The following is a 25445-nucleotide window of genomic DNA, read 5'->3' as shown; positions in this document are numbered from 1 at the left end:
TTTGTGCCATTGTAGAATAGAAACAGCTAAACTACACCTCAACCTTTTCTTTACCTGCTTCTTCTCAGTGCGACTGGCAAGTCCATCAGTTAGCTGATTCTAGGGCCAGAATCCTACCTTTGGCGTGTGGGCGCGTGCCTGACATGCTGGAACGTAATATGACGTGTGATGATGCTGGGCGTGCATCCCAACGTCACCGCGCACTCGTGCGATATTTCGTTCAGCGGGCAGGCGCTGGAGTCGGCTGCACTTCCACCGATAGTGGAAAGGCCTATTGAGGCCATTAGGCACCTAATTAAGCTGAATTTTACACTGCCCGCCCAACTTAACAGTTGGCGGGGCAGGCAAAAAGGCCAAGCGGCCTTTACATTATTTAGGGAATCTCATCCACGAGCAGGATGAGGCTTCTTCAAGCTAATACTAATTAAATAAAACCTTTATTTTGACATTTAAAACATGACTGTGTCACATGCGGGAACATGTTTCATTCAATTTTTATTGTATTTATTCATTTGTTTTAAACAGTGCTTCATCTCCCTGATGCAGCTCCATGCCCCAGGGAGATTGAAGAGTTCTTTCGTGCGCATGCATGAACTGTGCACCAGTCCCGGCTCTCCCTCCTCCCCCCTGCCCGCACAGGCAGCGCTCAGCGCTACCTCTCACGATCCATGCAGGGCAGGCCTTAATTGGCCCACCCGCGTAAAATGGCGACGTGGAGCTGATCACAGAGGCAGTCAGCTTCCCGACCACTCCTGCCGAGCCTGCACGCCAACCGTAACATTCTGGCCTAGGTTTGGCCGTCGTGCTTGAGTGATGTTTGCCTCTCAGGGAGAGAGAGACAGCTAATCAGTTAACAACAGTTCAACAATAAATAAAGAAAACTTTGCCATTTGTGATGACGTCTTTGAAGTTGCTGTTCACAGACGTGGTGATGGAAATCCCATATTCCTGATCACCCAAGGTGGTGTGTGTTGTGACATAGATTTCTTTAAAATAATCTCATTCTGGTAGGAAGTTTAAGATGTCCCACAAGAAGCTATGTCCTCAGTGAAAGCAGGCTGCATTACTCAAGGCTGTAGAAATATGAAGGGCCGCTGTTTTAACTTTGTGTTGGTGATTAAGACAAAACACTTCACTTCTGACCAGAAGCCTGAGTGATTCACAAATTGACCAACCTCTCCTACACCATGCTCATCCTCGGTGATTTTAACCTCCATCTCAATTTATCAAGTTCTCTCTCCTGTCCTCCCTAAATCTTTCCCTCCATGTAAACTCCCCAGCCCATATTCACACAAGAATACATGTGAAATAGGAGCAGCAATAGGCCAACTGGCCCATCGAACCTGCTCGGCCATTCAACAAGATCCTGTCTGCCATACCATAACCCTCGATTTCCTCTTCAATGAAAAATCTACCTCGCTCCACCTTGAACAAATTCAATGATCCAATCTCCGCTGCTTTCTGGGGAAGAGAATTCCACAGACTAACCCACCAAGAGAATTTCTCATCCCAGTTTTAATTGGGAGACCCCTTATTTTTAAACCGTGTCTCCTAGTTCAAGTCTCCCCCATAAGGAGCAACACCTTTCAGTATCCACCCTGTCACAGCCCCTCAGGATCTCATAATTTTCAATAAGATCACCTCTCAATCCTCTAAACTCCAATGGACACAGGCTCAGCCTGGCCAACCTTTCCCCATTGAATAGCCCCCTCACTCCAGGAATCAGTCAAGTGAACCTTCTCTGAACTGCTTCTAATGCAACTATAGCTTTTCTTAATTAAGGAGGCCAAAACTGCATACAGTATTCCAGATGTGGTCTCACCAAGTCCCTGTACAGCTGCAGTAAAACTTCTCTACTTCTATATATACAATATATACAATTCCCCTTGGAATAAACAACAACATTCCATTTACCTTCCTAATCATTTACTGTATCCGAATGCTGACTTTTTGTGATTCATGCACCAGGGCACCCAGATCCCTCTGTACTGCAGAGTGCTGCAATCTCTCTCCATTTAAATAATATGCTGCTTTCCTATTCTTCCTGCCAAAGTGGACACGTTCACATATTCCACATTATAATCCATCTGCCAAATTTTTATCCACTCACTTATCCAAATCCTTTTGTAGATTCCCATGTCATCTTGACAACTTACTTTCCTACCTATCTTTGTGTCATCATCAAATTTACCAACTATAGATTTGGTCCCTTCATCCAAGTCATTGAAATAGTCTGTAAATAGTTGATATTGATGGCCACCGGTTTGACCTGGCCATCTCACACAGCCTCACTACCCATCATCATAAAGTCATCTCGGATTACTTAGTGGTATTGCTCTCTGCTCACATCCCATTTCCCCTTCCAAGCCCCACTTCCGCACCCCGGGAAACAGTTTTCATTAATTCACTTATAATGCACCATAAAATTCCCAATTGTCTAGCCTTTGGCCTTTTGTTCACCGTGATTTTTCTGCAGATCCAGGTCTGCTCAGCCACACCCTCAATCACCACCATGAACACCCTAGCCCCAATAAAACTATTACTGTTCACTACTCCCGGCTTATCGTGGAATACAAAGGGAACTCCCAGTTTCTTCTCTGGAAACCTCCACCTCCAAAAACAATTGAGTACAGCATATGGATATTTTTACCACTAAAATTGAGTCTATCCAATCAGCTGCCTCTGCATCATTCTCCCCTTCCCTTCGTACACCTAGCCAAACATCTGCTAAAGGTCCCCCTTGCTCAGCCATGAATTTGTTCCCTTCTCTAGTTTTTCCCTTAACTCCCTTCATGCCCTCTCAGAGTTCACTTTGTCTATAATGCTCACCTCCTGCTCTCTTGACACTATTCCCACTAAACCAGTGACCACCCAGCATTCCTTCCTGCCCCAATGTTAGCTGGATGTTGTTCATGGTTTTCTCTACTTCAAATCTGATGTTATTACTCCTTCATCAAAAAAGCCCTCGACGCCAAGATCCTTGTAAACTACCATCCCATCTCCAACCTACCATCCCTCTCCAAAGTCCTTGGACGCGCAGTCACCTCCATACCCGTCTTTCCTGGAACTCCATGTCTGAATCAGGTTTTTGCCCCTGCCACAGGACCGAAGCAGCTTCTTATCAAAGTCATAAATGACATCCTTTGTGAACTTTCCCTCTCGTCCTCCTTGACCTGTATGCAGCCTTTGACAACAGCTGGTTACTCCATCTTCCTCCAACACCTCTCCACTATTATCCAGCAGGGTGGGGCTGCACTTGCCTGTTTCCATTCTTATCAAATTACAGCTAGAGAATCGGTATCAATGGCTTCTCTTCCTATTCCCACACAGATACTTCTGGTTTCCCCTAGAATCGATCATTTGCTCCTTTCTGTTTCTGTCCTTCAGCAACATTATCTGAAAACACATCAGCTCTGTTGAAGGGTCATTCAGACTCGAAACATTAACTGTGTTCCTCTCCGCAGATGCTGCCAGACCTGCTGAGTTTTTCCAGGTATTTTTGTTCTTGTTTCAGTTTTCACATGCATGCTCTACTTCACCACTACCTCTCTTGACCCCTCCACTATTGCTAAGTTACCAGACTGCTTGTCTGACATCCAGTGCTGGATAAGCAGAAATCTCCTTCAATTAAATATTGGGAAGACAGAAGTCATTGCCTGCAGTCCATACTCCAAAATCCATTCCATTGCCACTGACTCTAACCCTCTCCCTGCCAACACTCTGAGGCTGAACCAAACTGTTTGCAACCTCACTGCTTTATTTCACTGCAAAATGAGCTTTCAGCCACTTATCTGCACTGTCACTAAAACCACCCATTTCCACTTCTGTATCATCGCCTGACTCCACCCTTGTTTCAACTCATCTGCTGTTGAAGCTCTCATCCATGCCTTTGTTACCTCCCGAATTGACTATTCTAATGTAGTCCTAGACTGCCTCCCACATTCTACCCTCTGAAAACTTGTGTTCATTCAAAACTCTGCTGCCCATGTCCTTACTCGCACTATCACCTATCACCTAGGCATTCGCCTATCACCCCTGTGCTTACTGACCTACACTGGCTCCTGGTTAAGCAGTGTCTTCATTTTAAAATTCTTATCCTTGCTTTCAAATCCCTCTATTAGTTTGCCCTTCCTTATGTCTGGAATCTCCTCCAGCTCCACAACCCTCTGAGATACCTGCACTCCTCTAATTCTGGTCCCTTCAGCATTCCCAATTTTAATCGTTCTCCCATTAGCGGCTATACCTTCAGCTGCCTAGGCCCCAAACTCTCCAATTCCCTCCCTCCATCTCTCCGCCTCTCTACCTCAATTTCCTCCCTTAAGACACTCCTTAAAACCTTTCTCTTTGACCAAGGTTTTGGTCATCTGCTCTAACATGTCCTTACATGGCTCATTGTCGTACCTTGTTTCATAATGCATCTACAAATTGGTTTTGGACTGTTTTATTATGTTAATATATTATGCTATATGAATCCAAATTGTAGTTGCTATTGCTGTAGCCAAAATGAATAATGACCAGAGTCATAGTCATAGAGGTCTACAGCACAGAAAAAGGCCCTTCAGCCCATCGAGTCTGCACCAGTCAAACAAGTACCTAACTATTCTAATCCCATTTTCCAGCACTAGCCCCATAGCCTTGTATGCCAGCGCATCGCAAGTGCACTTTAAATACTTAAATGTTATGGGGGTTTCTGCCTCTACCACCTTTCAGGCAGATTCCCACCACCCTCTGGGTGAAAAAATTCTTCCTCACATCCTCTCTAAACCTCCTGCCCCTTACCTTAAAGCTATGCCCCCTGGTTATTGATCCCCCCACCAAGGGGAAAAGTTCCTTCCTGTCTACCCGATCTATGCCCCTCATAATTTTATATACCTCAACCATGTCCCCCCACAATCTCCTCTTCTCCAGGGAAAATAACCCTAGTCTATCCAATCTCTCCTCATAACTAAAACTCTCCAGCCCAGGCAACATCCTGGTAAATCTCCTCTGCACTCTCTCCAGTACAATCACATCCTTCTTAATGCAGGTTCCAGAACTGCACGCAATTATGATTACGAATAGCAAACGTTTCTCACAAAAGTTAAATTCTACAAGTAGTGACCAATTTGAAGAAAACATTAACATTAAGACTATACCACTCCTTTCCTCTTTTCCATTTTGCTGCATACTGTTAGGTATTTTGGACATGTTAATGGATGAGCAATCAATATGTTGGAGGTAATTTTTAAAAAAATCTTCTCCCTATGTAACTACAAAACAATGTCAGATCCAAACATAACATGATGAAGTGAGAAGAAATGTGTCAATGGTCATGGTGCATATAACACAATATGATCTTCCTAAAGCTTTATCTCATTATGGTATGGCTTTTTACCCTTCGACAAAATACATTTTAAAAAGGCTTGTTATTTCTGCCTCACACGTGGACTACCAAAAAGAAAGAGAGAGAGAGAGAGAGAGAGAGATTTGGAACCACAAATGATGATCCCACCACTACAACAGCTACATTAAAATACTATGATGTTCCTAATTCTATACTGGCACTTTTACTACTTTGCATATTCATTGTAGGAAAAGCAACTGTGCTTGGTCCTGATGGGCATTCGAGAATATCTCATCATTTGCAGAACATCTCACTCCTTGAATTCTGCTTCATCCTCGAAAGCAAATCGAGAGGGAGCACTAATGAAACTCAGATATTTGAAAAGGGCCTTTTGCACATTGAAGATCATACCTCTCCCATCACAGCATCTGATTGTACAACACCGAACACTGTCCCAGAGACAGCCTGAGTCATGCCCTGTCCTACACCTTCCTTAATCTAGCAGCAAAACCAGGTTCTTCTTATAAGAACGTAGCAGGTGGAAGATCAAACTGATAAAAATAGGAATTGAAACATGTACAAAGACCAAGTAATCCAATATCCTTCCTTATGTTTTCAATCTCAGCACATAAGTGAATTATTTTAAAACACAGCATAGACACTGGGGAACAGATGGTGTTTAGAGATGTATCTGTGGAATGTTTGGCTGCCAAATGGAATAAACAGTTGCTTAAACTCGCAGATATCAATACGTCGACATAAATGATAATAAATTCCTAATTTATCCTAGCATTCCCATAAGGAAATGAAATTCAAAAGCAATTATTTTCTTGACATTCAGATTGTAGCTTCTTCAGTTGCACTGGAAGCTGAACAAACGAAGAATGTATCTTTGAAAAATAAAAATTCAAGGAGGGGTTATTTTCTTTTAAATAAGGTCCTTCATTTGTATAAATAGGAATAACTGTGGACCTAAAAAGACCATCTAGTCAACCGAGGCATTTTCTTCCACAAGCCATAAAGTCATTTATGACCCAGGATGTTTCAATTTGGTCCAGCGGGTTTGTGCTGCTCCCTGTGGAGCAATCCTGTCCCACCGCGTCCCCGTAGCCCTGCAATTTTAATTCCCTCAAGCACCCACGCATTTCCTTTTGAAATCATTGGCCACCTCTGCTTCCACCACCCCCATAGGCACAGGGTAAAAAAATTCCTCTGCCTATCATTCTCCGCATCTCTTGTCCAAAACCTTGAATATGTATCCCTTTAGCCCTTGTGCCATCAGCTCATGGGAGCAGCCTTTCCTTGTCTCAAACTGTCACAATCTTGTTCACATCTATCAAATCTCTTCTCAATCTCCTTTGCTCCAACGAGAACAACCCCAGCTTCTCCAATCTAACCTTGGAGCTAAAATACTTCATTCTTGGAACCATTCTGGTAAATCTCTTCTTCGCCCTCTCATCCTTCCTACAGTGTGGTGGCTAGAACTGGATGCAATACTCCAGCTGGGCCTAACCAGACCTTTACAAAGGTTCAGCATAACTTCCCTCCTTTTATACTCAATACTTCTACCTATGAAGCCCAAGATCCTGTTTTGCTAACTAGTTGCTCAGTATGCCCTGCCACCTTCAAAGATCCAAGCCCATGCATCTCCATGGGCGCTGTGTAACCCATTTCATTTCCTGAAGAGAGGTCGCGCCAAGTTTCTTGCTCTGCCCCAGAGGTAAACGAAGCATGAGAAATCTATTTAATGGAGCCTCAGCATGGCAGGTCTATGCATTGAGAAGCTCAGGCACCATCATGTTCAGGGCACTGGTTTACTGTCGCTCTGTAAGAAATGTCCCTTTGTTTAATTGCAAGGAGTTCCAGAATGTTTGCAATCTTCAGTTGCTTTGTTTTCCTGTGAGAGCTCAAAGCATTCACTCTATCGTGCTACCCCTCCTAATCATTAGTTATTGCTAAACAGCTATTCGTCCAACTATTTTTATAAGTGCTAACTGGCAGAGCATTAACTGGATTTATTCCACACACAGAAACTCAGTGACGACAAATATTTCCTTTACATCTCACCTCTCATTTGAAGCTCATTAATATTATGCTTGCACGCTCTACTTCTGCCCAGTGAAGAATAAGTAACTTGTTTACAACCATGTTATCCACTCCTTTTAGTATTTTAAAAGCTTGCATTATCATTATCTTTAATCATTCTTACTTCTTTCAGGGAAACAAATATTGGTAAAAGTCTCACAGATAGGGACTATGCAATCCCTAAGATAATGTTCTTCAAAAACATCCTCTCCCATAACATACCCAGATAAAATGGTAAAGCAAGTTCCAATGGTCGTTATGAAGCTTGATCACTGGAACTGAGTTTTTCTGTCACAGCAGGAAGTGTGCCTTATAAAAACCATTAATTTAGACAACCTAAAGCATACAAATCTCACCATTATACTTCGAGCCAGCAATTGTAAAGTACAAGACATGGTAGAACACACAAAGGGTGGGATGGGGTACAACAGGTTGGATGGCAAAGGGAGGGGAGGTAGTACAGGGAGAGGATAGTGGGCGGCAGTGGAAGGGGTAAATGGGAAAGGGGAAAAGGGGGAGGGAAGGAAGACAGTAACTGGGAAGTAACTGGGATAGTAACTGGGAGTGCTGCTTTGGTCAGGGAAGACAAAGTGTATAGGCGCCTAAAATTAACTATAATGTGTAACTTTTATTTCAAGAACTGTTTTTTTTTAATGCCCTGGACCTCCTGTGAAATACATGAACCAGTTTTGCGCCTTGATTTCTCCTTCAGACGTCAGCTTTCTGAGTCAGCTGCATCAGATTTCATTGAAGCTATTGTCCAGATTTTGTTAGTTTTCTAGACTGACATTCATGGCTCTCTCAGGTGCCCTCTATCAAAGACAAATTTATAAAAGGGCATCTTTTTCCAGAAAAACAGAACAATTACTTTCAAACATTGGTTTACCTCTAACTGGTTCACGATCACCTGGAGCTCTGTAGAGAAATGTACCGCCACCAGTTCAGCTGCTTTTGAAGGATTGATAGGCACCAAGTCCTGAAATTTAATAAAAAGTGAATTTGTTTTTCCAGAATCAAACCGGTAATGTGTTTGGTGTATGATCGACAGAACATGATGACTTAGCAAAGTGGCAACAGCGTGTCGCTGTGATAACGGAACAAATACTGTGCTTATATTATCATTGTATCAGCTGCAGACAAAACATTTAGCCAATGACACGTATGGCTATTTGTATACCATGACAAACAGATGTTAAGTCGGTGCCAAAAAGGAAGAAAATGATAGTATTTACCATTAATTTAGACAACCTGAAGCACACAAAACTCACCACTATGGTGGGTTCCAGAATTTCCAAATGTGGTTCTGAGCACTAACAGGTTAATACAATCTCAGTTTGATTTGGCTCACCTTGCAGTGTCTCCCTCCATAAAGTAAAGTCAAATACGCACAATTCCATTAACAAAAACACAATACTACAATGTACATAAAGCAGAATGCAATTCCATCTTTTCATTAGGTTAAAATCATTTTAAATTGATCGAGAGAGCTACCTTGATGTGTTCCATGGTTTTATTCCACACAGACTCTTTCTCTTCAGCGCTGTAGCCAGGTATGGACAACATATTGTGGACATAATTGAAAATCTCCTCCTAAAACAGTGAGTAAAAGAGAGTTACTAACAAGAAAGAAAATATCTTCACAATACAGAGGAAAACATGAAAACACAACTTCGGAAAGACGAGCATGACTGAACTGTACTTTCTAGGAAGGTCATTATGTAGAAGGTGGTCTCAAATCAGTAGGTGACAGAGTGTCTGTAATGTATTCTTCAAGCTAGCTTGATAAGGTTCTTTTCACAAAACACGCACAGAAGTACTGAATCTTGTGCCATCCCAAACTGCATGCAAAGATTTGCAACAACATGTCCAATCATCCATTCTTCAATACAATGCACACATGTTCCCCAGCTCTGAAACTGTTTTAAAAAATGCTTTATCCATGTCCCAAGAATAAATTATATGACACTGATCGTTTTTATGACTTGGCTGCTGGGCCCATTCAAAGTCAGATAATGCGATGAAGCTGAATTTAGCATGTAAGTAGGTTAAATCCATAGAACGTGCAGGTGTAGCATTTCCACTTTGGGTTCAAATGTCAATTCCTATGGTCATTTAGTGATATATTCTCCTCTGCCAATCTTTTCCACTCAAACTAATTTGCATACTTCCAAACACAAATTCTGCCCAAATTAAAACATAATTTATAAATTTGCTCTAAATTTTTTTCTTTCAGCTAATGAAAATAGTACCTTGATATTTAATTAAAACAGACAAAAATGAGTTTATCACAAAAAGTAAACATTTTCGTCAGTGTCAATTCCCCAGTTCTGAGTAACCCCACGTTAAATTACTGAAATTCACTCTTTAAAAATAGACGAAACTCTAGTTATATTGGGGTACATTAGTCAGTTTCTTAGTAAAACAAAAATGGCATTTAAAAACTTCTTAGAAGTATGTTTTAGTGTTCTTGTAGCCAAAAGAACCAGCTGAATTGTTAAACCACCCTGAAGGTGGTTTATGAATCCATGCAAATGAATCCAATCAGTGGAAAATCCCAACGATGATCAAATTACCCAAAAACAGTGGCTAGTTTTGTGGCAACAGCCCATTTCCAGTGTGAAATCTATAAAACCTGAGCCAAAGATCATGGAAACAAGTTAAGCTGAGTGCAAACTGAGCTTAAAGTTCTACAATCCTTTGCACCAGTTATGCCACCTTTGGCTGAACTGTGCTGAAATAACCAGGGCAATGTTTTGGGTAAGGGTAATCGATGCAGAGGAACCAGCTCAAGGAATGATGTTTCCTGCACACCAAGATAACTGAAGGCAATGGAAACACACTAGAACTACTCACACATAATGTGTTGGCTTCATTCACCTAAGGCAAGTGAGGGAGCTGGGGGACTACGGATATCAGTCTGTGATGCTGATGCAATGAAAGCAGAAGCAGAAGCTTGGCTGGCAGGGTAACCAAGTTAATTAACAGTTCAACTGTCCATTTCTAGGCAAACAGCCTGAAACTGCGGGAGGCTTGCAGACAGCAGAGCTTCATCTGGATCAAACTCTGCAAAGTCCTGCCAACACGAGGTCAGATTGACTCTCTGGTCAGCGAGTGGGAGTGTGCCTATGTTGGCCCTCCTATATCCTTCAGAGATTTCGACCACCTACAGTCGGAACCTCAAAGCACTGGAGAAGTACCAGCAGCAGTGCCTCTACAAGATCCTCCAAAGCAGGTGGCAAGAAGAGAAGTCCAACTGCAGCATCCTCTCCCAAGCCAACATCGAGGTGCTAATCACTTAAAACCAGATTCATTTGGCAGGATGTATCATTCGTATGCTTGACACTCAATTCCTGAAGCAACTGCTTGACTCAGAACTTGGTTGTGGCAGGAAACTCCCAGGAGGACAGCAGGAATGCTTTGCGGATGTCCTCAACGCATCCCTGGAGAGGTCAAGCATATCCACCATCCCTGGTCTGTGACCGACCAAAACGGAGGAGGTTTATTTGGGAAGGCACCGAACACATTGAAAGACTTCATCAGGTGCAGACAGAAGCAACCTTGAGGCGTAGGAGAGAGTGCACAAATCTCCAAACAACCTCTCTACTCACCCCTTTAAGCACCACCTGCCCCACATTTGGCAGAATTTGCAGGTTGCACATTGGACTTGACAGCCACATCTGAAAACATCGAACCGAAGTGGAAGCAAGTCATCCTCGATCGTGAGGGACTGCCTAAGAAATAAGAAAAAGGGGCTGCAAAAACCTCAGGGTGGGGCATGGATGGGTTAGTGGAATGCACAGATAGGTGGTAACTGAAATTTAATGTACTGAGGAGTCATGGAATATATTTTGGGAGGGTAAACAAGAAATGGGGGTATACCGTCAATAGAAGAGTGTGGATGAACTCAGGGGCTCAAAGACATGAACACAAGAATGTAGGCAAAAAGCAATATAAAGGGCAACTATCAAAGTAAGTTTCATAAATGGGGGGAAGAAAGCATGAAAACAAACAGCTAATTATAAAGTTATGATGGCAAGGCTATATCTTGAGTAGTGTGTACAGTTTGGCAACGCACGATGGAAACACTGGAGAGGATACAGTGTAGAGTCACCAAGATGCTGCCAGGAAAGGAATCAATAATTAAGAAAGCAGACTTGAGATACTGGGTTTATATCCACTGGAACAGTAAAGGCCAGTGATAATAAGTAAATTTAAAGAGAATAAAGAAAGGGATTAACAGAACAGGCAGTCAGATTCTGTTGGACTGTTCTCGCAAACAGCTTACACAGGCATGAGATGCCATTGGTCACTGGTCTATATCTTTGTCTCTAAGGTAACGAGTATATCAATTTCATCAATGAGGTCCAATATTGTGATATGAAGGCCAAATGTATTTTGTTTGTAAGCAGAATAGTATAGAAACTTTGATTGGAATGTTTAAATCAGAGTTTCGTTTAGTTTAATTTACGTTTTATCTGTGGAATATCCATTTTTAATGGTTGCTGTGTGTCTCCAATTTCCTAAACACCTGTGGCACTGTTGCCCATTGAGAGGTGCTGGATCAACAAGCATTTCAACCCAGCAAGGCAATACAGCTGGTGTTTGACAGACACAGATACAGGTAGAATAAACCGCACATATTCAAAAAAAGCTGGAAGTGAATGAATAGTCCCACATTGAATTTGGTCCAATCATAAACATTGTTTCACATCTGTGATTCACCCTTGCCACAACTACTTTAAGGCTTTCTCTTCGACAATAATCTTCTTTAATGAAGAATGGCCATTACCATGTCAAGTTAAATTGGATGAACAGAAGGTCATAAAGATGCCTTTGGCAATGAGCAATACACAGGAGACAAGAGAAGTGAAGCATTATACTTGACAGTTGGCAAGAAAAGCACGGAATTACAAGAACCCCATTAGTCATGTGATGACATAAAGAACTTAAGGTTCCGAAAATGAAACATGCTCAGCAGCAGAATTTTTAGGTAATACTGTTGAATTTTACAATCCAGTGTGATTATATTTCAGAATTTAGTGAGACAACTACACATGAAATGACTGTAGAGCCTTGGCTAAAACAATTCTAGGAGGAAGGGTAAAATAACAAACACAGTTGAAGGACTATGCATGACTAGTCACAAGCTCATAGGAAGGAGGATATTGAACTACATAGAGTATAGAGGCAAGTGACAATAATGAAACTGGATACAGTGGAATACATTATGAGGATGAATTTCATCCACAGCCTAAATGAGCACAATACTTGAATGATGAGTATATCAGAAGCTAGGGTCTTGAATGCACTTATGAAGCATAATGGTTGTCAGCATCACAGAGCAAATGTTGGCATATAAATAGGTTCTATTCAGTTCAAAGGAAATAACTGTAATTAAACAAAGCCCTGAACCAGATTACCATCTGATCAGTCCTAGCTAGCCACTAATCTTTTAAAATGAGCTGAAACATTTACAAAATAGAATAATGGGTCAGATTTTAGTGACTGACTCAAAGTTCCTCCACCTTGCAGGACGAGTGGTGAGATTTCAAAGGCCACTCCCGCTATGCAGCCAATTAGTGCTTGGCTGGAGAGGGAGACAGCCAATAACAGATGGTGGGTGAGAGTTAGTGCCATCAAGGAGGTTAATGGCACCATTTTTACAGGTCAGTGTGTCAGTAAAGGGCAGCCCTCATACTACCTGCAGAGAGTGAAGGAAAAGGAAGGGGTGCAGAAGTGAACTTGTGCAGGAATAGCTGCACCAAAAGGAAGACTCCACGTTTCAGTGATGACTCTCTGGAGGTGCTCCTGAAGTCTGATAAACATAGTTATGCCGGGGATTCATGTGATGCTCTGTTTTCTATAGCTGCAGGAGAAGTGAACTGAATGTTAGAGAGCAAAGGCGTAGGGGAAGGGATGGGCCTTTCAAAACTCTGATAATGCAGATGGGGGAGGAAGCGATGGAGAATGCAGACTGGAAGCAGGCCAGCCTGTCACAGAAGGCAAGGTAGGTGTGGTGCCCAGAAAAAGTGAGAAAAGCAACAGTTGCAGGCTCCAACCTTCTTACTAGTGTTTCCAGCGGTGCCTATGTGACCCTTCATGAGGCTCTGGATCATGGAGAAGCTGGAGGAAGCAGGTAAACATGGACATTGATAACAACACTCTTGTCTCTCCCACAGGCCCAATAATAAATGAAAGGTCCAGTGATGCTCAGCTTCAAGCAGGTGACAGGCCTCAGAAGTCATCAGCAAACTAATAGTTAATGTGTGGAAACGTGTCAGAGCTTCCAAAGGCTGCTTGTTCCCATATGTAGGCGATCGAGGAGTCTACCTACAGCACCAGTGGCACCATATCTCTGGCAGCACACATGACGTCTTTCATCAAAGGATGCCCCTCATGGAGAGCCACATGCAGCAGGCCACCCAGAGGATGCAGGAGGGGCACGACAACGTCCACAGAATGGCCTCACCCTAGAGCACTGGTTGAAGATATGGCTCAGAGACACACCTGAGCAGCGAGGCCAGCAGGCTGCCTCCAAGTCAGCTCCAGTCACTGAGAGTAGACAATGTAGAAGCACATGGAAGCTTTCATGTAAACGCATCAAGTTGAATATGGTGTCCCAGAGGATACATTTTAGTTCCTATACACCATTGTGTGGTTGCTTCGTGCACTTTAACATTTGTCGAAATCCATATTTAGACACCTCACGTTTTTCTATCTACCCCAGTCCCGTTATCAGATGTTGAATCTTTGAGATGGTGTCCATTAAATAGCAGCTAGTAAATCTAGGGCTCTGGCGAACAAAGCACTTGACTTGTTCTCACCACGGGATCCCTGATAGAGTGAGGAAGTTTTATCACCATGGCATCAACAAAGAGACCCCGTCTCATAAAAACAAAAAAACTGCGGATGCTGGAAATCCAAAACAAAAACAGAATTACCTGGAAAAACTCAGCAGGTCTGGCAGCATCGGCGGAGAAGAAAAGAGTTGACGTTTCGAGTCCTCATGACACTTCGACAGAACTTGCGTTGAAATATAAGCTGGTTTAAGGTGTGTGTGTGGGGGGCGGAGAGATAGAGAGACAGAGAGGTGGGGGGGGTGTGGTTGTAGGGACAAACAAGCAGTGATAGAAGCAGATCATCAAAAGATGTCAATGACAATAGTACAATAGAACACATAGGTGTTAAAGTTAAAGTTGGTGATATTATCTAAACGAATGTGCTAATTAAGAATGGATGGTAGGGCACTCAAGGTATAGATCTAGTGGGTTTTTTTTTTATATAATGGAAATAGGTGGGAAAAGGAAAATCTTTATAATTTATTGGAAAAAAAAAGGGAGGAAGGGGGAAACAGAAAGTGGGTGGGGATGGGGGAGGGAGCTTACGACCTAAAGTTGTTGAATTCAATATTCAGTCTGGAAGGCTGTAAAGTCCCTAGTCGGAAGATGAGGTGTTGTTCCCCCAGTTTGCGTTGGGCTTCACTGGAACAATGCAGCAAGCCAAGGACAGACATGTGGGCAAGAGAGCAGGGTGGAGTGTTGAAATGGCAAGCGACAGGGAGGTTTGGGTCATTCTTGCGGACAGACCACAGGTGTTCTGCAAAGCGGTCGCCCAGTTTACGTTTGGTCTCTCCAATGTAGAGGAGACCACATTGGGAGCAATGAATGCAGTAGACTAAGTTGGGGGAAATGCAAGTGAAATGCTGCTTCACTTGAAAGGAGTGTTTGGGTCCTTGGACGGTGAGGAGAGAGGAAGTGAAGGGGCAGGTGTTGCATCTTTTGCATGGGCATGGGGTGGTGCCATAGGAGGGGGTTGAGGAGTAGGGGGTGATGGAGGAGTGGACCAGGGTGTCCCGGAGGGAGCGATCCCTACGGAATGCCGATAAGGGGGGTGAAGGGAAGATGTGTTTGGTGGTGGCATCATGCTGGAGTTGGTGGAAATGGCGGAGGATGATCCTTTGAATGCGGAGGCTGGTGGGGTGATAAGTGAGGACAAGGGGGACCCTATCATGTTTCTGGGAGGGAGGAGAAGGCGTGAGGGCGGATGCGCGGGAGATGGGCCGGACACGGTTGAGGGCCCTGTCAACGACTGTGGGTGGAAAACCTCGGTTAAGGAAGAAGGAGGACATGTCAGAGGAACTGTTTTTGAAGGTAGCATCATTGGAACAGATGCGACGGAGGCAAAGGAACTGAGAGAATGGGATGGAGTCCTTACAGGAAGCGGGGTGTGAGGAGCTGTAGTCGAGATAGCTGTGGGAGTCGGTGGGTTTGTAATGGATATTGGTGGACAGTCTATCACCAGAGATTGAGACAGAGAGGTCAAGGAAGGGAAGGGAAGTGTCAGAGATGGACCACGTGAAAATGATGGAGGGGTGCAGATTGGAAGCAAAATTAATAAATTTTTCCAAGTCCTGACGAGAGCATGAAGCAGCACCGAAGTAATCATCGATGTACCGGAGAAAGAGTTGTGGAAGGGGGCCGGAGTAGGACTGCAACAAGGAATCTTCCACATACCCCATAAAGAGACAGGCATAGCTGGGGCCCATGCGGGTACCCATAGCCACACCTTTTATTTGGAGGAAGTGAGAGGAGTTGAAGGAGAAATTGTTCAGCGTGAGAACAAGTTCAGCCAGACGGAGGAGAGTAGTGGTGGATGGGGATTGTTCGGGCCTCTGTTCGAGGAAGAAGCTAAGGGCCCTCAGACCATCCTGGTGGGGGATGGAGGTGTAGAGGGATTGGACGTCCATGGTGAAGAGTAAGTGGTTGTGGCCAGGGAACTGGAAATTGTTGATGTGACGTAAGGTGTCAGAGGAATCACGGATGTAGGTGGGAAGGGACTGGACAAGGGGAGAGAGAAGGGAGTCAAGATAACGAGAAATGAGTTCCGTGGGGCAGGAGCAAGCTGAGACGATCGGTCTACCGGGGCAGTTCTGTTTGTGGATTTTGGGTAGGAGATAGAAGCGGGCCGTCCGAGGTTGGGCGACTATCAGGTTGGAAGCTGTGGGAGGGAGATCCCCAGAGGAGATGAGGTCACTGACAGTCCTGGAAACAATGGCTTGATGCTCAGTGGTGGGGTCATGGTCCAGGGAGAGGTAGGAGGAAGTGTCTGCGAGTTGACACTCAGCCTCCGCGAGGTAGAGGTCAGTGCGCCAGACAACAACAGCACCACCCTTGTCAGCGGGTTTGATGACAATGTCAGGGTTGGACCTGAGAGAATGGAGTGCAGTAAGTTCAGAGAGAGACAGGTTAGAATGGGTGAGAGGAGCAGAGAAATTGAGACGACTAATGTCGCGCCGACAGTTCTCAATGAAATGATCGAGAGAAGGTAAGAATCCAGAGGGAGGGGTCCAGGTGGAGGGAGAATATTGGAGATGGGTAAAAGGATCCGTTGAACTGGGAGAGGACTCCTGCCCAAAGAAGTGAGCCCGGAGACAAAGACGGCGGAAGAAGAGTTCAGTATCATGCCGAGCCCGAAATTCATTGAGGTGAGGGCGTAAGGGTATGAAACTAAGTCCTTTGCTGAGCACTGAACATTCAGCATCGGAAAGGGGAAGGTCAGGGGGTATAGTGAATACACGGCTGGGGTTGGGATTGGAAGAAAGGGTGGGGACGGAGGAACAGGCAGGTGGTAGAGGGTCCTAGATGGGTGTTGGTGTCGATGAGTTGTTGGAGCTTGCGTTCCTTAGCACTTGAGAAAGAGAAAAAGTTTCTTGTTGAGGCGTCGGATGAGCCGAAGGATAAAATGAAACTGGGGGCACGCGCAGCTTTGAAAAAGGGTACGGCGGTGCTGCTGGAGGGAGAGGTCGAGTGTGTTCATATGGCGGCGCATGGCACTGAGTGTGGATTTCAGAATGTGACGGGAACAGCAGTCCGAGAAACGTTTTATGTCCCGGAGATACCTGTAATCCTGGGTGGGTTCGAAACATGAGGGGTAGAATTTCAGTTGAAATCCACGTGGGGTAAGTCGGAGACGGAGACAGTCACTGAGAAAGGAGATATGGCTGTGAAAGCGGGTTTTAGTAAACACCTTGTCAAACACTAGGAGGGAAATGGAAAGCAAGGAAGGTGAGCAAGACAACAGAGAGATACGGAAATCTTGTCGCAGAGAGGAACAGAACTTCTTCATGTCCACTGGGTTGACAAGGGTTCTAGCTGAATCATGAGCAGATGAAGGAGCCGCTTGTTTCCCTTGCAGTGGCCATCGTCCCCTCATGTGCATGGCCACTGCATGCAGAGTCTAGATGCCCCTTCCTCAGAGGGGACAGCATCCTTATTACTGTTGCCCATTCTATTCATCTCTGCTGCACCAGGCTGTGCAGAATGCACCAAACACCACCATACCGTAGACCCATGAGGGGCAGCATTGGACAGCTGCTGCTTAACAGTCTAGGCATCTGAACCACACTTTCAGAAGGCCAACTGCCTGCCGGATGGTCCTTCACTCTCATGGCAGGGGTTGCACGCTTCCTCTGGCTTTGTGTTAAGGTCTCACACTGATGTGAGCAACATGTCTTTAGTGGATACCATTTGTCACCCAAGATCCATCCATGAAGGCATTCAGGTGGTCTCAGTAGTTGAGGCAATGTCTCAGTATGAATGAGTCATGGCAGTTTCTCAGGAACATTGCACAGATCTGAACATTGCGTGGAACCCCTTCCTGCTGCTCTGAGGGACAGCTGATGGTCACACGTGTAAAGACTATAACCACCTCCTGGGCCTGAGGAACTCCAGCCATGGACCCAAATCCAACTGACCTCTCAGCCTGACTTGCCTGATCGATGTGAAACCCGATGTATTTCCCTGCCCTCTTTAACAAGGTAACTGTCTTCTGCTTGATATAGCAATGGGTTGCTGACTGAGAGATCCCACAAATGTCTCCAGACAATTCCTGGAAAAACCTTGTAGCAAAAGATTGAGAGCAACAGTCAGCTTCAACGCCACAGGAAATGGGTACCCACCACATCCCAGAGGCCTCAACTCCGCCTCCAGCATTCTGCAAACACCTGTTAATAAGTGCAGTCTCCGGAGACAAGGGTGCTCACCATTTCTATGAAGCTAAGTCTCAGCCTATACATCCTTTGTACTGGGTATCACCTTCTTCCAGCATTCACCTGCCTTCCTGCCCCTATGTTCCCTCCATGTCCATGTCTCATCACAGTGTCCAGCCTCTGGTGCTCCTCTGCATGCTGCTGCCCCTCTCCATGTGACTGAAGCAGTCTCCCCCTCCCACTCACCTCTTGTCGGAGCAGGTCACCCATCTCTCTTTGCAGTCCTCATGGTGCACTGCCTGTGAAACATCCCACGCCCACTCCACTGCATTTCCTGTACTCGCAGCAATGGGAGACAGCCTTTCAGTTACAGCCCTCCTCACTGGCCTTCCACACAGCAAATCCTCTATAAGACCATGCCTTGCAATCTCTGCCCTGAGCCTCCTTGTTTGTAAGTGCAGCAGAACTGAATGGCTATCAGTTACAGCTAACACTCACCTGCTGCTCGCCTCCTTTGAGCTGACAGGTCACTAACATGCCGTGTAAACCCTTTGCCCAGTGGAAAATTCAAAATGCAGTGGAATATCGTCTTCAATCAACAACATAAGAAGCTCAATAGACTACCCACTTCCAGTCTGCACAGTCTGATTCAGCTGCCTGACCAGCAATGGAGAATTTGGCAGCTGGCGAGGAGACATCGAGTATCCGCTCAGACACGACCCCCCGCCACTTTTCTGGCATCTTCTGCCTCGGCAACCCTCCCAAACCCCTCACCAGGAGGTTGGTACAATTCCACTCAGTGCCTTAGTTAAAAATAGCAGATAACGGAATTTCATACACAAACTGCATTACACAGTGCAGTCTCATTCCAAGAAAGTTTGGTGTTGCTGAGGCACAAGATAATAAAAAAAGCTCTACAATTTAACTGAAATGGACTCTCCTGGAAATTAAAGTTAGATTTATGATTAATTGGATGGGAAACTGTAGCCTGAAGCTAACATCAGTACCAACTGGAAAAAAAAACGCGATTGCCTCCTACAGTCAGAGAAACAATTTAGTGAAATGGCTTCCAAGTTGTTCTAATACAATCCCTGGAGCAAACTATCTCCTGTGCACAGTTGAAACAAGTAAGGCCAGACTGATCTCCACAAATCTCCTTTTCCTTGTGTACTAATCATGAATATGAGGCGTAATGCAGAACACAATCAACCAGGTCTGTCATTCCAATTACTCAATGGATGCACAGTCCACTCAGATAAATATTTAAGGCACTAATCCCATATTAAGTTAGCTTAAAAGTGCCTCAATTGTTTATTCTTTGCGCAAACCATCTGGTCAGTGAAGATAACATTTTATCCAGGTGCAGACACATTAATTGAATACATTTCATTCTTAATGCCTCAATTATTTTATCTATTAAAAGATGACAAGGTTACTATTTTTGTGATGTGAAATGAAAACATGTGACAAGATGTGTTGAGAACATTAGCTATGTTGCTCACATAGAAAGCTGGTACTACTTAAGAAATAAACATCAGTCCAGTGAAAGAACGAGTAATTTCTAATTATCATCCTGAAAACAAAAATTAAGTGATTAAATGACTTAATCTGTCTTAATGCTACCAGGAGAACTCAGTTTATAAGCCACAAAAATAAATGTAAAAACACCCTCCAACAAAATACACATCAGAGAAATGTCAGCAACACACAGAAATATTTCAACCTCACAGGTTAAATTATTTGAACCCACACTCCCTGGAAGGAGACACATTCAGTTTTTGAGAACTGTCACCATAGTGCTGCAGCCCTGACTCCGTTCCACAATGCCTCTAATCACAGTTCCTCTTTGGTGTGGCAAACCTACCGTTAAAAGTTTTAATTAATAGAAGAAATATTAAAGGATTATTTTGATGGGAACACAAATAATCAGTTGGCTGCACACACACTGAAGGCAGTACATCTGTAGCCACAAGTAGCAGCTGAATACAAAGGAGGTTGTGATCAAACTGTACAGCGTTCTGTTCAAAGAAAACCCTGAATACTGTGTTCATACATATGTTCATGTACCAGGGCACAAGACTGACACTGACATGATGAAAGCAGTAAAGAGAACCACCAGGCTGACCCCCACTCTTAGAGACTGCAGTTTTGAGGAAAGACCAGAGGGATTTAGGCTTTTCAGCCAGTGTGAGGTACCTTGAAAGGTAATCACAAAAATATTCAAATATAGTTAAATATATGAAAAGGGAATTCTAGAATTTACTTGAAAATAAGTTGAGAGAAGAACAGGTTCAAACTATTAAATGTAAATTTAAAACTAATACTCAGAAGTTTTTCACACACAGTGATAATCACATGAAATGAACTTCCTGATAGAGTGGTAGAGATCAACATCCTTGGACTATTCAAGAGGCAATTGGACGCAGTAATGAAAAACTGTACAGTGCTTCCGGATGATTTAAAATGGGCCAGATGGCCTCCCTTATCCCTAACTATCTTCTGACAGGAGTGAGCAGTCAGCCCATCTCGGTTGCTTTGAAGTTTCAGACAATGTAGAGAATCTACTCAGACCTGTTTCATCTCTTTCGCACCTTGTTGCCCACTTGGTAACCCTGTACCCCCTCAATGGAGGGAGAATCAGTCAACTTACTGTGATAATACCCCATCTAAATATGTTCACCCAATCAGCATTGTGAATCTATATCCAACTCAAGATTTCATTGGTTTATGGCAAATCACCTCAAACCTTCCCCACTGCCCAACGAACAATAAGGAGCCTTGAAATGCCAGCACACATGACACCAATGAAGGGTGGAACACCGGTTTGATTCCCAATCAACTGAATTGCTCCTCTTAGTCATGCTGTGAATGGACAGTTTCACCAGAAATCAATTGCGTCCACACAGGACATGACTGTTCCAGGCAAGTGACCTTTCAGGTATCAATTCCCCATCAAAGAGAATATATCTTCACTTCCTTCACTGTTCTTCATGACTCTTTGACTTAGGATGCACTATACTGTGCTGGTCCCAGACTTCTTTCCAATGGTTGTATTCCTCTATAACTTATCAAAATAGATCAATATTTATTGCTTTCTCTTAAACAACATAATACGGTAGTTCAGCCCCAAATTCAAATACTCATTAATGATTTGTACCTATTACATGAAACATTGACAATCTGCAAACACATCACATGACATTTTGGATAATTGACATAGAATTTATACAAGTTAATGCTTTGGGGTTTGTAGCCCAGATTTAGGCTGAATGGGAATAATTAAGCAAATATGTCACCATACACAACACTATCATTAAACTTGCTCCCCTTTCTTGACATACATACCTTCCTAACTGGGTCATTCAGGTAGCAGGGGATGATCTTATCATACAGCTGTTTCTTCTCATACATGAATTCACAGACTTGATAGCTGAAAAGAAAGAGTTTTGTTTACAAAATATCCAGAAAAATAACACTTAGAAAGACACCTTGCCCTCCTCCCCAGCACAAGAGGAAGGTGCTGAGTTATGGAGGAAGGGTCAGGTGGTTTCTAGCAAAACCCATCAAAAACACAATGAGCCAAACAAACTTCTGTGCTGGTTCTAAAAATGTTCCCTTTTCCTTTTGAATTCTTGCCTCCTGGACCCTCTCTGGTTTCACATTGATCAATAATCCTTCCCCACTCTGGAGGAGAATGTTGCTCCCTTAAGATCAGCTCCCCAGTTCCAATCAGATTTGCTGATCTAAACAATAAGAATTGAATTTCTACCTCTGAAAAGTAAAGAAATTAAAGATTCCAGCCCTTGTTATTGGTTATGGACTTGCAACCTCCTCAACTCTAGAACAAGCAAAGAAACAACAGCCCTGATCCTTCAGGTTACAGCAGGTATTATCAGACATACTTTATAAACCTGGTGCATACAAGACAGTGTATCATAAACAGTTCACAACAATGACTAATAACTGAAATATATATATATAATATATATATATATATTTATACACACACACATACACATGTGTGTTTGCAATCTCATGTTGTTTGCTTTTTTGCTGAAGGAAATGTGGGAGCATCAAGAAATTACTTTCTTTCTTTGGATGCCCCTGTACCAATAATCATCCATGTCTGAGAAGCTTGGCACCTTGCTATCAAACCTCTATCAAAGCCACTCTGTCAATAGGCTCCAGGAAGTGCACAAGTACAACCCAGGAGGGACTTCCCTTTCTCCATGGTATCCAATCACATTTCATTTTGTTTCCCTGTCTGAACCCAATAGCTCTCTTCTCTGGTAGGTCAATTTTAGTTTTTACAAGAATGGTACCAGAGCTGAGATATTATAAACATCAGGAAAGACTGGACAGGCTGGGGTTTACTGGCTTGAAATTTAGTGTGAAAAATCATGAAGGGTTTTGATAAAGTAAAAGTAGAAAAAATGTTTTCACTTGTGAAGGAGTCCAAAAACCAGTGTCACAAATAAAAGACAGTCACTAATAAATCTTATAATGAATTCAAGAGAGACTTCTTTACCTAGGTAGTGGTGCGAGTACATGAGGAAGAAAAGAATAGAAGGATATGCTCATATGGTTTGGATATTTAGACAGCTAGGGTTGTTTTCCTTAGAACAGAGGAGGCTGAGGAGTGATGTGTACAAAATGAAGGGCCTAGGTAGGGTAGGAAAGACCCGTTTCCCCTAGCTGAGGAGTCAATTATCAGCTGGCATGGATTTAAGGTGATTGATAGAAGGATTAGAGGAGACATGAGGCTAAGTTTTTTTCACCCAGAGGGTGGTGGGCACCTGGAATTCAATGCCTAAGTTGGTGGTTGAGGCTGAAATGCTCAACTCATTTAAAAGGAACCTGGATCTGCGCCTGAAGTGCTGTAACCTGCAAGGCTACGGACCAGTGCTGGAAAGTGGGATTCAAAGTGAGCGGCGAGTTTCTTTTTTCCTCTTTTTATGGCCGGTGGAGGCACGATGTGTTGTTTCGCCTCTTCCTGCGCCATAATGTTTCTATGGTTAAATGAAGTAGGGTTGGAGGTATGTGGAGCATCAATAATGGCATAGAGTAGCTGGCCTAAATGGCTGTTCCCGTGCTGTAAATGCTATGGAATTTATTCCATCATGATCAATCATTGTGGCAATGATTGTAGCAATTCAAAAATTTCGATTGTTCAGTGTTCTTCAAATGTGGGACCTTCTGCATATTGTGGGGTTTCATAGCCAGCATTCAATCCAGAAAATTACTGCATTCCTTCTAGTTCAAAATAGAACACTCACGCTGCCCTTGTAAATCTACACTTAACTATATATAGATGCTATGTGGCATCAGGCGGGACTTACATCAATGCTGGAGCACATCTTAACCTTATCCTAACTACTGGAGTCATTGCTACATCTGCTCTGAGATACAAATTCTGGCAAAGCAACAAAGGAAAGAAAGAACAACATAAATTGTACTTATATAGCACTTCCACGACGTCAAGGCTTTGCAAAGCACCTCGCGACCAATGAACTGCTTTTAAAGTAATGTCATTGCTGCATTCTGAGCAAACATATTACACCCAATTTGCACACAGTAAGATACTGAAAGCAGCAATGAGATGAGTGCAGCACTTTCTCAGTTCTGACTGAAATGTCAGCCTAGATTATATGCTCTAGTGCCTGGATTGGGACACAACCTACAACCTTCTGGTTCAAAGAGAAATTACCACTAAGTAAAAGGTTATATCGTTTGCAACGTTGGCAAAGGTAAATTAACCTCATCCTTCCCCATCTGCTTTTAGCGCAGCTGACTACACCCTCCTCCTCTAACGCTTTTCCACTGTCACCTAGATGGGTTGAACTACAATCGCCTGGTTCCATTATTAACCATCTAACCATGGGCAGAGAAGCCACCTGCAATGGGTTCTTTTCCCACCCCCACGCTCTGGCATCCCCTAGGATCTAAACTTTAACACCTTCCTATTTCTCATCTACATGCTGCCCTTTGACAACATCACCAGAAAGCACAGCATTAATTTTCACATGTACGCTGATGACACAGTCAGAGCGGAAGCAGGCACCCAGCTTTAATTCTTTCCTTTCTCGACCACTCCACCATTTTTCAATTGTCAGACTGCTTGTCTGACATCCAGTACTGGATAAGCAGAAATCTCCTCCAACTAATATGGAGAAGACTGAAGACATGTCTTCGGTTCCCGCTCCCAACTCCGTTCCCTAGCCACCGACGCTATCCCTCTCCCTGGCAACTGTCCAAGGCTGAAGCAGATTGTTTGCAACCTGGGTATCATATCTGACCCCAAGGTGAGCTTCTAATTGCATTTCTGCACCACCAGTATTTCCATCCCCTTAACAATCTCCCAATTCTCCTCTAGTCTCAGTTCATCTGCTGCTGAAACCCTCATCCCTCCCTTTATTACCTCTATGCTTGACTCTTCCAATGCACTCCTGGCTGGCCTCCCACATTCTACCCTCTGTAAGCTTGAACTCACCCAAAACCCAAAACACTGCTGTCTGTGTCAGAACTTGCACCAAATCCCATTCACCCATCACCCTTGAGCTCACTATATTGCCTTCCGGTTAAGTATGCCTCAATTTTAAAATTCTCATTCCTCACAGAATCACAGAATCTTAACAGCACAGAAGAAGGCCATTCGGCCCATCATGTCTGCACTGGGTCTCCAAATGAGCATTATGACCTAGTACCATTGCCCTGCCTTTTCCCCATAACTTTGCACATTGTTTCTATTCAAATAATATTTAATGCCCTCTTGAATGCCTCGATTGAACCTGCCTCCACCATACTTCCAGGCAGCGCATTCCAGACCCGAACCACTCGCTGAGTGAAAACGTTTTTTTCTCACGTCACACTTGTTTCTTTTACAAATCATTTTAAATCTGTGCTCCTTTCACGAGCAGAAACAGCTTCTCCCTATCTACTCTGTCCAGCCCACTCATGATTTTGAGCATCTCTATCAAATCTCCTCTCAGCCTTCTTCTCTCCAAGGAGAACAGTCCCAACCTCTCCTCGTAGCTGGAGTTTCTCATCCCT

The 25445-nt window shown here is 43.7% G+C and overlaps 1 protein-coding gene across 5 annotated transcripts in view; it reads right to left on the bottom strand.

Annotated features, from left to right (window-relative positions):
• Positions 1 to 25445, bottom strand: part of vps8 (VPS8 subunit of CORVET complex) — a 734009-nt gene that overhangs the window by 540050 nt on the left and 168514 nt on the right. For all 5 annotated transcript variants that reach the window (XM_041200655.1, XM_041200658.1, XM_041200657.1 and 2 more), the window contains 3 exons: positions 21741 to 21825; positions 8900 to 8998; positions 8295 to 8384 (listed from right to left, as the gene is read on the bottom strand). In XM_041200655.1, coding sequence (XP_041056589.1) covers positions 8295 to 8384; positions 8900 to 8998; positions 21741 to 21825 — 274 coding nt within the window. The remainder of the gene's footprint in view (positions 1 to 8294; positions 8385 to 8899; positions 8999 to 21740; positions 21826 to 25445) is intronic.

The sequence above is a fragment of the Carcharodon carcharias genome, chromosome 12 (genome assembly GCF_017639515.1).
Source record: "Carcharodon carcharias isolate sCarCar2 chromosome 12, sCarCar2.pri, whole genome shotgun sequence".
NCBI classification, from domain to species: Eukaryota; Metazoa; Chordata; class Chondrichthyes; order Lamniformes; family Lamnidae; genus Carcharodon; species Carcharodon carcharias.
Note: the sequence above shows the minus strand (reverse complement) of the source record. Positions and strands in the feature narration are given on the sequence as shown.